At 38.8% G+C, this 13,183-nt stretch overlaps 1 protein-coding gene across 2 annotated transcripts in view; it reads left to right on the plus strand.

Moving 5' to 3' along the window:
* The window catches only part of POU6F2 (POU class 6 homeobox 2), a 423,476-nt gene that overhangs the window by 80,215 nt on the left and 330,078 nt on the right, over positions 1–13,183 (plus strand). The window contains exon 2 of one of the 2 annotated variants that reach the window (XM_014559834.2): positions 1,824–1,995. In XM_014559834.2, the coding sequence (XP_014415320.2) occupies positions 1,824–1,995 (172 nt within the window). Of the gene's footprint in view, positions 1–1,661; positions 1,996–13,183 lie in introns of those variants that run through there. The other variant, XM_032484257.1, reaches the window with a different exon arrangement.

Raw genomic sequence — 13,183 nt, forward strand, 5'->3', positions numbered from 1 at the left:
GCTCCCTCGTCCCCCCCCCCCCACCTCCTCGCTCTCTCTCTCTGCACTTGCTTTTTTTATTTATCCTGTTTTGTTAGATGGCAGAAATATAATTCTTTTCTTTCTTCCTATTATAAGCCACCATTTTTGTTTTATTATATGTTTCACAACCCCTAATGCCCCACCGAAAATTACCTTGTTAAATGACAGTGTTTCAAAGCCATGAATCCTTTCCACCATTCCCTCAGAGGTTTGAAACAGTCAACAGACTGTAAAGAATAAATAATAAAAAAGTATTGATTATTTTGATGACTGTGAGATTCAATTAAGTATTAATTTTGCCCTCCAGTGGACCTATCAAGGTATTCAAAAGGGAGGATTCGGCTTGGCTAAATGCGTGCTGAGTGCTTCAGCCTTAAATAGGGAGAAAATGTGTTTACCTACAGTATTTGAAGAAGAAGTGCATTGATGCACAGAGTCCAATATTTAAGACCTGTGCAAATTAAGCCCTGGTGACAGTGACATTGTTTTCTGTGGGATGAGTATTGACTAAAGAAGTGCATTTGATGACAGCTTAAACTATTTGTATTGATTAACATTTTCATAGATTATCATGTGTCATATCAAATTCACTTTTCAGGCATGAATACATTAAAAAAAAAACCCACAGGCATACTGCAACCCATGTAAATGATGGGACAAGAGAGCGTGCCGCCCCACCTGCTCCTGCGCTGGTCACCTGTTTCCTGCTCAGGAACCATTTAGGCATGAACTTGGCAATAAATAGCTCCCAGATAACGCAAAAAGGGCACTTCTGGCTTTTCTTTCCCTTCTGCATCCGGTATCGTGCCACAACAGTAGCACGCCTCTTAGTTTGCAAATGGGATAAAAGGCTACCCTTGGAAAATACTGCTGATCCTAAAGTGCCCTCCGTAATGAGCTGAAGATAAAGCAGATTTCAGTTGCTGGGGGGTTGAGTTTGCCTATTCGGATGTGATTTTTGTTTTGTTTTCTTTTTCTTTAACGCTCTGGGCATAGGATGCTCTAGGTATCCGAATTATTGAACACAGTTTGTAAGTATTTTTCCAATTCCTTTAAAAAAAAACCAACCTTCCTAGATTTTGCTGTGTCTTGTTTGCTTTAAAGTGTTCATTTGATTTGGGGTCAGCTTCTGTCCCGAATCTGGGACCCGCAAAGTCAACTTCTAAGGGTGCTTAGAGAATTTACATAAGAAATCTCTTTTATTCCATTGAAAGCCTTGGGAGGACCCCTTTCTCCGTCTCTCTTTTCTCTGCTCTCGGGATTGGGTTTAATTGCTTGTCCCCCAGGGAGAGGGCTTCCTAAAATAGCCCGTGGATCCCCCATAGGGTGCTCCGTTCTTTTTAGTGTGTTGCCGAAGTACAAACCCCGCACTTTCTTTCTTTCTTTCTTTTTTTTCCCCTGACTGCATTAAAGACAGCGCAAGGTGTAAAAACATTCGCACAAAAGCACATGCCACAATTAAAGCTGTGTTGGTTAGGTTGCTTTCAAAGAAGTTTTTTTTTTTTTTTTTCTTTTCTCCCCTCTCCTCTTTCTCCGAAGCCTCCTGAATCTCTCACATGCCAGTTGAGCTTTAATAGGGTGGGGAGTAATGGAGAACTCCTCGGATCTGTAATAGCTCTTCACTTGACTGCAGCCAGCAATAACAGCGGGCGCAGCCAGAGATAAGAGAGAGGAGAGAGGGAGAGGGGTGTGCGTGTGTGGGGAAGAGAGAGAGAGAGAGAAGAGGAGAGGGAGAGAGAGGACACGCACACTAAAGCTGCCACTTTTTTTTCCTCCCCTTCACTCTTTTCCCCCCATCCTAGGATCCAATGATAGCTGGACAAGTCAGTAAGCCCTTGCTGTCAGTGCGGAGTGAAATGAGTGCGGAGTTGAGAGGTGAGGACAAGGCTGCTACTTCAGACAGCGAGCTGAATGAGCCCCTGCTTGTGCCTGTGGAATCAAATGACAGCGAGGACACTCCCAGCAGGCTCTTCGGTAAGTCTGTCTAGGTATTTCATTTCACTCCTACCCTGTTGTCCGGAAGAGCAGTCCACCCCCCCACCCCTCCTCTTTTTTTTTTTTTTTTTCTTCTTCTTCTTGTTCATTCAATTTTCTTCTAAGTACCAAAGAGGATCTTGGCATCTTGGAGGGGCCAAGGCGCCGCGGCTGACTCCGGCCAGCTGGGAGGATGTCCTCCAAACTTTTCCCAACAAGGAACTTCCTCCTGCCCCCTTTGGACTGGTCAAAGACAGCTAGGGTCCCCAGGCTAGAAATCATTTGGAAAAAAAAAAAAAAAAAGAAGATGGTCCTAATCATCAGGAAATCAGTTCCATTGTGAGAATTGGTTAACGTTTATTGAATAAATATCGACTTGGTTTCGGGTGGCTTCGCAGCCTTTTGTTAAGGGGAAGGAGAGTAAAGTGTTATTATCTGTGGTCTAAAGGCAAGAGGGGGGGAACTGAAAAATATCAATACGGGTCATTCTCGGCCAGGTAAACAAAGGTGGCCACGGGGATTGCTCGAAGAAATAACGTTTTGTCATTGCAATTAGAATGAATCTCTCTTCTTTTACAAGGGTGATGGGGAGAGAAACTAGGTCCTTGGCCTCCCTTCCGTCCGCCTCTCCCCTTTAACAGATGTTTACAGCCTCATCCTAAACCTCATCTGGGCAAGCAGCCCAGAACCTTTTTAGAAATCTTTGTTTCGGTAAACAAAATCGGAACAAGCAGAGTGCCACTCCAGCAAAGACATCTGTCATTCAGACAGATGACACTCTGTAAGCCAACTCAAGCAACTGTGATCTCTAATCAGAAAGGGAAGCGGGCTGCTGAGGTGCGTGACTGAGTGATGGATGGTGATGGATGTCTCTGCTGGAGAAGCACTTTGTGGGATGGAGTGACGTTAGGTTTGCAGAACAGTTGCTCCTGAAGCACTTGCTTTTAATTATTTTCAAGTGTTTATGTACTTACAACATTAAATATATACTATATATACACACATATAGCACACACTAACCTGTTCATACATATATATATATTCTAACCTGATATATACGTGTGTGTGTGTGTATATGTGTGTGTGTATATATATATATATATATATCTATATCAGGCAGAGAACTACTTGGTCTCAGGTTAAAAAGTCACGAGCCTAAACTTCAAAAAAACACAACATCACTGTATAGACTGCTTTGTTAAGAAAGTCACTAAATCAGTTAAAAAGATAAGTTTTTTTTTTTTTAAACCTATAGAAAGAAAGCAGCTTAAGATAGTTTGGCAACTCTAGGCCAGCTTCAACAGGGGAGATTTCCTCTGGTTTTAAATACTCAATTGAACATCAGAGGGGTGTCACAGACAAACTTTCTGTCTCAGATTTTCTGTTGGTAAAATCCTGTCTTATAGTTAAGAGGGTAAGAGAGTCCAGTTTCAAGAAATTTTGTCATGTTACCCTTTCTTCGAAAAGCAACAGTTACCACCTCTGACATAAATTTTCCATACCTAGGCATTAAGGTTTTAGCATTTTTCACTCTAAAGAAATATTTTGCTGTGGTCTCAGTTTTTATCTGTGTGGGAAGAGTTATGTCCTGAAATACTCATTTCGTTTCAAGGGGTTAGTGAGAGAAGTCAGATGAAATTGTAAATTACAGGAATGTGAAAGCCATGCTCTAGCTTCTTTGATGTTGGATGTGCTACTAAGCACTTGGACTTTTAAAAAGTGATCAATTGTGAATTCAACACAACTGCAGATAATGGATTATGTGCTCCTAAACTTTGTGTGCACTTTTGAAAAGTAAATGCTATTTGTAAGACTTTGACTTAAAACCTCAACTTGTTTTGTTTTTTCCAAGTAAACCAATGGAGGGATAATTAATTTGACTTCTCAACATTTATTTAGATTTTCCAGTGTTCAAAATTGTCATAGATTTGTGATGTTACCTCTTACTGATTGGCATGTGTAGAGAAATCAGCTTAAAAAGGCTAGGAGGAGGGTCAAAGAAATTGGAATTAAAAGTTCTTTGAAAATATACCTTAAGTAACAGCTTTATGGGGTAAACTAAGGAATCACAGTGTAGTTTAGAAGTCTTAGTGGATCTGGGCATCTTTACTTTGGATGCTCATCTTCAGAGTTTGTGAGAGAGAACCCAGCAAAACCTACAACCTAACAGCTAAAACTTCTTGTTTATTCACTTAATTTTGTTTGGTCTCTAGAGTGCTTTTCAAACACAGTGTGAATATTTTCCAGTTTTCAATTCGGTAAGAAGAAAGCAAGAGATAAGCAGTTTTGAAAACTTAAAAAAAAAATTGGAGACCATACGAGATAGAAAAAATTAAAAAGTGCCTCAGAAGGAAGGCATCTCAATTTCCCTGAGGTTTCCTTAGCTGCCAGGTCTCCTGTGCTGTCACCTTTTAATATTATGGGAAATTAACATTAGGAATTCTAGTTTGTGTAACAGGGTGAAATTTTCTAGAATAATTCTCTCTCAGTATTTTCAGCAACTTCGGCCACACTGAATGGGTACTCATTCCATGCACCGTTCTTTTATCTCACAGGAGTATGTTCAAGTTTATTGTTTTTATATACCGTGAAAATTATACTCTTTACTTGGTAATGAAGAATTACATTCTTCTTGAATAACTGAGAGCATCCAGGTTTCTCACCACCCAACGCTTTTCTAACATCCTCTCTCAAACCATCGTTCTTACAGCACATTCCTTGTATTTTGGAAAACTGAGCTTCTGTAATGAAAGGAACAGGTTAGGACAAATCACGTGCATCCTGATAGGTTCCGTTTTGTGGAGAGACATTTGCCAACAACAGGAGACAAGAAGAGCCCCGTTTTCTCATTGTACCTGAAATTTCAGTACCAATGGGTTTCTTTGGGGCTCAGTGCCCCCTTCTGTGTCTTGCTGAAATTAGCAGTCCAGAGGACAAGTCTGTTTCTCTCCCAGTACGGCCCCTTCAGCCCAAAACTACAGCAGAAAGGCTCATACTGATGCCCTCTATGGATAAACAAAGGAAATTCCAGGAACCCTTGGGCCTTTTACGCCTCTCCTTAAATTGCCCCTCTGCACTTAGCAGCATTCAAAGGGAAACATACCGTGCAGAATCTTTCAGTGCTCTGAGCAGCTCAGAACACCAGAAGGAGAAACTGGGAGCCATATGCCAGCCTAAGGAGAAAGTTCAGAAAAGGGCCCTTGTGTTTTATAAAGTAATTACATCAGAGGTAATGTTTTGCTTAACGTGAACAGCCATGGAAACTAAAGTACACTTAGGAGAGATGAATCCACGTTTCATTGAGAAGCATGTGGTTAGCCCCGTTCTCTGTGATATCGTTAAGTGGTGCATTATTTATTCTCGCAAAGCCTGTGGAACAGCTATTCCTTTCTTCCGTTCACCACTGTATTATGCTAAGCTCTGAGCCATAGGAAACAGTGTGGAGGAGAGTAGACTTGCATGTCAGGGGGTATTATCAGAGAATCTGGCTCTGTGTCTGACTGTGTTTCAGCTGCGTGATCGGATGAGTGATGCCACGCTGGGCCGGTCATTTACTATGTGATGAGTGATGTACATATTCGAAGCCATTCCCGAAACTGGCCTTTGGCATACAATCTCCAAGGGAAGAGGTTGCTGTGTTTCTCTGGTGACATTTATAGCACGCGTGTCAATGTGGTGCTTCGTTTTTAGTTATGCCCATCAAGAATTCAGTGTTCCGCATTCAGTCAAGTTGGATGCTAAAATTCAAATGGGAGCATCAACAACTTGCTGAGGAAAATGGCCCCAGAAAAGGATAAAAATAATATATATCCCCAGAAAAATATCTGTACTAAAGTTTGCCTTGCAGTCTCAGCAGAAGAAGTGAGGCCATATAAAACATGCCCTAAATATTTTCTCTCCTATAGATTTGAAATTCGGAGGATGATTTATTAACAGTCTTCCTCCTGGGAATATTTTTATTGTTTCAAGTTAAACCTCATGATTGCTTTCTTCAAGTCCCAACTACCTTGGGTGGCTGGGTTAGTCTCTGTGGCTCACTGCTGCCTTGTACCACAGTGCAGGGGAACTGAGACATAAACCAAACCAAACCAAACCAAACCCCATTTATAAACATTGTCCCTGAAATAAAAATTGATGGTTGGTTTTCTCTCCTGATACTGTGTGTTTCTAGGTTAAAAGAAATTGCATGCAATGATACTTGTAAGGGTGGGTATTTTCAATGTCATTTATCTGTGAAGTATTGCAAAAGGGTTGAAAGTTGGGTCAGTGATTCTTCCTAGCGAGCAAATGTACTAGCTATTGGGTTTTCCTTTCCCTTTCCTTTCCGTTATCTTTCTCATAGAAACATGCATTAGAAGATTTTTTTTTTCGTTAAATTGCCATCCAGTTTGACTTGATTAGAATTTATGGCAGTGGAGTCGTTTCCAATGACAAAAGGATAAAGGACTAAATTGTCTGTCACCCCTTGAGACAGTGGTCTCTGCAGGTCAGCGTGGAGGTCACTACTAGGACGTGATGGGGACTGCGCTCTGTGGTGGAGCTGCCTCTCGCCTGTGCATAAGCGGAGGCCTTTATTATGGGATGATTGTCATTATTACTTTATTTAAGCATCTTTCAATGCCTTAATATTTATAATATTCTGGCAAAATATGCTGGGGCCGGTAATCAGTACATGGGGCTTAAGCCCAAGGGGGATTTAGCTGGGAGTTGATGAGAAATATTCCCTAGAGAAATATACTTATTTAAAACATACACCATGCTTCTGTATTTTTAAAAGTTTCGATATGATATCTATTGGAAATTCATCTTCTTTTTTTTTCACTGAAGAGAGTGTGTTTTGCTGGGAAAACATTAGAACAGTGTATTTTTAAGTCAACTGAATCATCTAAGGGATAGATTTGATGCTAAAACAGTTGTTTAAAAGAAACCAATAGAAACCTATATTTGCGTAAGTAAATGAGAGGCACGACAAGGTATTTGTCAAAAATCAATCATGGTTTAATAGTCAAACAAGCCCTTCCAGTCATTTCTCTGACTACTGAGAAGAAAAGGCACCTTAAGAGGCATTTCTTAACATTTAAGAAAATCTCTTGTGCTCAGGTATTTAAAAAAAAAATCCAGTGTGTGTGTTTAGACAAATTTAGTTTAGTGGCCCCCCCAAAAACCATTGTAATGTGACACTGATACATAATTCCACTTTAAACAGCATTCATGTGTAAGCTTTGAAATAGAAAGAAATCCATATAAAAGGGCACTGATGTTGAAACTTTTCACCATGCTCGTTCACTGAGCTGTGTTCATTTCCACCTGGGACGTTAATGGACAGAAGTGCACCCTACACTATGTAGGATTCAGCGGGGACTTCCTCAGTGCCTTCTTTTTCCATTTCTTTGCTATGCCTGGGGTTCTCAGGTCAGACCTCCGAACAGAAAAGAAAGTTCAGTACTGCAGTGTCTGAGGATGCTGCTAGGTGGTAACACTAGCAAATCAAGATGCTGCTAAAGATTTACACTTTTTCTTTTCTCTCGATTGCACAATGCTTATATTTTGTTGTTGTTATTAGATGGTCCTATAAACAAGACGAAGTATTAGAAATTCCATTAATCTGCACCGTCACCCCTTAAAATGATCCCAGTTTAGTCTTTTTCATGTCTGGGATGTTTTGACTTAAAGGTTGCATGATAGTAAGAGTGTTTTTGTAGTTCGCCCAGCTCAGTTTATGTCGTAATTAATATCTAGAGGCGCATTCCTGATTCCAGCTCCCAAGGCTCAACCCTTAAGTAGATTGCTTTCTTTCTCAATTACCTGATTTAATTACAGAGTTAGCATTATTCCTTCCAAGAATTGACCAAATAAATATTACCCCCTCCCAAAATGAGATGTAAGTGACTGTTGGAAGCGGACTTTGCTTGTTCTTAGACAGTAAACAGATAATTTGTGAGAGAGCTGGTGCTGTCTTTGATTGGCGACCTCGCTGGTTTATGTTTGGGGATTAATAATACATCAGACAGTCACACATTGAAAAGAAAGTAGATGTGAGGGAGGAAGAATGGAGGGTGTCGATCTGCTGTTGGGCAGCCTCTGATGATTCGGGCATCCCTGGGAACCCAGACCCTCAGAGGAGCCGCTGTCTTTGCCCAAATACGCACCTGGCTCCACTCCCCATGTTTCTTGAGTTTCTTATGCGAAAGAAAAAGATAGCAAAGTGTTTATACCAAACTGGCACCCTGTCAGGGGGCAATCTGTGTAAAGTTTCCTGCTGTCAGGTTAATAAATTTTTAAAAAATATCCAAAGGCAGAGGTAGCTGGAGGAAGCTCATAGTAACAGTTGCCATTCTCCAGGGTTTCTCTTTAATATCCAACGTGGCCCCGGAATTTTCTTGTTTGTTGTCTTCTAGGTTCTGTACTTTGCTGGTGATTTTGTCCAGGGTTCCTTTTACTAATGCCATTTTAATCTTACTTTTTAAATGTTTTTTTCCCCCTTTTACATTTCTGATGTCTTTTCTTTTAGAAGGAAATAAGGGAGCATGCTTTGTTTCAATATGGTATTTTACAGTTGCACATGGACCTTATGCTGCAAGCCTGACTGAGGTTCTAAATCTGTCAACACTGAGCTTTTCTTTGGGGACAGCTTCAACTAATGTTTATATTAAAATCTGCTCATAAAGGAGTATTTGGGCTTTGGCAATACGGGGGCTTCTGATGAGGTGTGTTTATTAAACCTATTGACTTGAGTCACTACATGTAAATACCCGCCTTCTGCTTCTCAAAGTCAGATTTCATACAAATACGAAACAAGAGCAGACTAGTTTGGCGACATCCCGTACTCGATGTCTTGACACTTTTGTGAGCCATCAAAAATGGTCTAAGCCTTTTAAATATGAACACAGAGGTCAGAAAAAAATAACACTGAACCACTTTTGGTTGAAGAAAGTTTGTCATTCTCAAAGAAACAGAAATTAACTTTTGGGGTAAGCGTTTGAAGATCATTTTTAAAAAAACCACCAAGTCCAGATGCCTGGCTTCTGATATCTCTTTTTAATAGTTGGCTGCTACTTTTTAAAAAATCCTGGGATGTTATATGAGTGCCTGTGTTTCATTTAAGAATTTAAAAAAAAATCCATGCTCCAACTTCTCTTAGTCTTTCCTTTCAAAGTGCTTTTAAGATCCTAGAGTGGCAGGAACATACTGGTTTTTATTTTAATTGAAAAAAAAATTAACTACCTGGAACAAGATAACTAACAGTCTGAATCACTTTTATTAGAGGACTGCAGTGCCATCAGTGCTGTTTCAAAGTCTGAGGAAAAACGATCAGATTACAATGAGAGAAGGCAGGTAATAGCCCAAAACTAAATACATTACATAAACTAAATGCATAAGAGGTTTGTCGTACTGAAAACCATCGGAAAATGGGATTCTGTCCTGAAACCTGTATTCATTAAGGTGGTGAAAAATATTCTCAGTGAATAATTCAAAATAAACCTGTTCATGCAGACTGAGAATGAGACAGATGACTAAGATATTTTTAAGACACTTACAGTGGACCAGTGATACCCAATGACAAATGATTCAACAACTTAATCAAAGTGTTTGTCCCGCTGTAGATCATGTGGCATTAGCAGTTTTCTTAGCATTTCATCTTTTTCTGTGAAATAGTGTTTTCCAGCTTGACGTACGTTTCAAATAGCCTGTGTTAGTTTAATTTCATCCTATTAACAAGGGGAAAACCCTCAATTGTGATGAAAGTTTGGGAAAGCCAAGAAACCCATATTTTAAAATTAACACAGTATTTTAAGATAACAATGCACATTTTCCACTTATCACTTCCATGCTTTATTTTTGTTTTCCTGTGTTTTCTCTCTTGGGCACTGAGAGTGCACAGTGAATAAACCTAATACTTTCGTATTTGTAAACCATTCGTGTGTGTCTACTGTGTGTCTTCAGTATTTTCTCCTGTGTTTATATGATACTTCAAATTGTCTTGCTAAATTTATAGCATGCATATATTTTCTCTATCGTAAAATTAAGAAAATCTAATTTATAATAGAAAGCTTTTCGTTCATGCTATCTATACATCGCTTCAGTGTACTTCTCCTCTACCTATGTATATTTAAAAAAAATAGTTTCCAGATTAACTGAACAAAATTAATAGTTTACCCATAAAGCACAACTTGTTATAGCATTGCTTCGGGCATAGTTGGGCTGTAATCCAAGTTCCAGTGTCTCCTTTGAAGCTGCTATTCACTGAGCAGAGGAGACAACGAGATTTCTCAGAATTTGTGCAGTTTAATTCACTAAAAAGATGTGGGAGTTTCTATGCAGTTTGATTTATATGGAATATATATACATTTTTAAGACATGCAAAACTTGCCCATTTTAAGGAAGACTCTAAATATTAGGAGCGTAAATATTTGTCTACTTGTGGGATATACATATATTACAATATAAACATTGATCTTTTTCTCTTTTTAAGTAAAAGGCATTTGTTCAACAGTCAGTAAGCACAATTTTTGTTACACTTTCCTATAAGAATCCATGTGCCTAAGCAAACATTTACATATACACATACCAAGGTAGACTGGGTGGTTGATGTATAATAAAAAAAAACACCCCACAATCTAAACATTTGCTATTAAAATAGTGTGGTGTAATTCATCTCCTTTTGCAGTTCTTGTTGGCCACGTATATGGTGATTTGTCCTTTAATATCAATATGGCAAAATTTATTTTTATAAATGAATGGTTTGGGGTTACATATTGCACGAGAGAATCATCACTGTTGAGTAGGAGAGAGGTTGGGGGATTAATTTGATTTAAAAATGCAAACATTTGAAGCTGTTTAAAAAGCATGAAAAATTATTATTGCAGACTGAATTTTTGCCAAAACCAACCAAGGGTAGAAGAGAGTAAAAAGTCAAACAGAAAAACCCATTTTCCTGTATTAAAAAAATGTAGAGATGCAGAAATGATGTGTGGGGTGAAATGCCCTTTTCCAAACCTGCATTTTTTTTTCTTTAGTATATCTAATTTCATTTAGCAAAATATTGCCAAATAGAAATGTGTCCAAATGGAAACATCCAATTTTCAAATTGAGAAGCATGAAAGAAATATTGAATAAAGCCAACGTTTTAATGGCTCCATTTAATTATATTTATATCCTGCACTATTATTTATGCATAGGTAAAAACTCAGAACAAGGATCATCTTGATCTGGTGGGAGGACTTTCATACACTTTTGAAAAGAAATATACATCATTGTTTTAGGTGTAGATTATTCTGATTCCTAAAATGCAGGCAGATTTTATACTTAAGAGTTACCTGAGAAATTGTTCACATTTTCAGATATGCTGGTCTGTTTTTTTGCTTTCAGTTTGGAATCTTCACTTCTCCCGTTATACCCCGTGTTCCTAGGAATTCCGTAACAGTCCAATAGGAATCTGCAGGCAATCAGAAAAGTGTTAAAATTAAATGTCGCTTTAAAAGGGATTAATGTCTACAGCTGCCTGCTTTAAAAAAGGAAAAGAGCCAGTCAGGTTGGAGATTGCTGATGGCATTGAGGTGGCTGCACTGGCCTAGAATTGTGGCTGTCCGACTTGTCATCTGTAGTGTATCAATATGTTTTTATAATGATACAATAACCTGAACCCTGTAACAGTTTATGGTCCTTTTGAGAATTCTTATGGATTCTTCGAGTGATGGAGGTCTGAGAAAAGATCTTGAAAGCTTTCACAAAATCTGGCTGGGTGACAGAAAGCTAGCATGACTGTGATTTAGCTGCTAAGGAACACTATTGACTGGGAATATTATTAAACTTTTAAGTTAAAACAAAAACCACCAGGCAAATGGTAGGTATGAAGGGTGAAGGGTACCCGAAAGGACGGCAGAAATTAAAAAGTGCTGAAGGATCTGAGATAAGAGGCTAAAATCCAGCAAGCCCAGTGTTCCTCATCTCCTACTTAGAAACAGGATTTTGTTTATATATTGTTCCCAGTATCGCCACGTACCCTGGAAATCTGTATGAGTGTGTATCCTTCATGGAATTTTTCCAACTTCGTGATTGCTTTTTCCTTTACCTGGGCAATTTTTAATCAATGATAAATAAAGACCTTGAATTTTGAATCTGGCACCAGTGAGATCTAAAACCAGAAACCGCAGGGAAGAGCCATGACAAGTCCCCTCCACATCCGTGTATGCCATGGCTATCAGTCTTCTTAACACTGGTAATTCTGCTAATTTCTGTGGGCTTTTAAAAACACACTTCCCCACCAGCTCTCCAAACCCATAAAAGTGTGGCGCGTAAAGGAAATTGTTTGTCACTTGCCAACGACCTGCCATATTTATTGTCAGGAGAAATGGACATTAGCGAGAAGAGCAGTTGTTAAAGGCCAAACAATTTTTTAAAGATGGCAAAGATGCGTGAGGGTTTTCCTTTTTCTAACAATGAGCCACCCCGTCAGACATCAAAAGACAAGATAATAAGACACTTCAAGCACAATTCAAGATTATATTCAACATCTAAAGGCTCATCTCTTGTCAGTTTGCATTTACTCTCCGTGGGATGTGACGCTTCCATCATCTTTCTGTCAAGAGGAGGCTGGCAGAAGAGGCGAGAGCTCTTATTTCGCACACTTAGGGTGGGGTTTTTTTTTTTTTTTGTCTTTTTTTTTTTTTTTTTTAATCAAATAGCCCACATGCATTCTGATTTGGCCAAGATGAGGGGGTGGGGATAATTTGAAGAAGGTCATGCACAAGCACAAAAATCTCCTATTGACTTGTGCGATTAGAAGGCATTAAAATTGCACGTTTATGTTAGTTGCTGAGATGTTTTGTCAGTTTATTTGGTAATACACTTTTGCTGCAGGAGAAAAAAAAAAAGACGACTGAAAATTTTTAAATAGATGGCTGAAAGCTGAAAGTGTTTCCTTTAATGTGACCGTATTTGAACACTGAACAAGTGAACATAAAAATAATTTAATGCCTTTCGTTTCACAATATTTGAAATTAGCTCCCATAATGAAATACTTCATGCGATGTGGAAGCAAAATGGCACGATCGTGCCTATCAGAGGGAAGAAGTATATATGTGAAATTATTTTTAAATACTTTTAAAATTGATTTCATATATTTAATATATAGATAAAAGGCGATGACATTTTCAATATAAATGTAATTATGAGGTTAGTTTACAAC

This window comes from Camelus ferus, chromosome 7 (assembly GCF_009834535.1).
Source record: "Camelus ferus isolate YT-003-E chromosome 7, BCGSAC_Cfer_1.0, whole genome shotgun sequence".
Lineage (NCBI taxonomy): Eukaryota > Metazoa > Chordata > Mammalia > Artiodactyla > Camelidae > Camelus > Camelus ferus.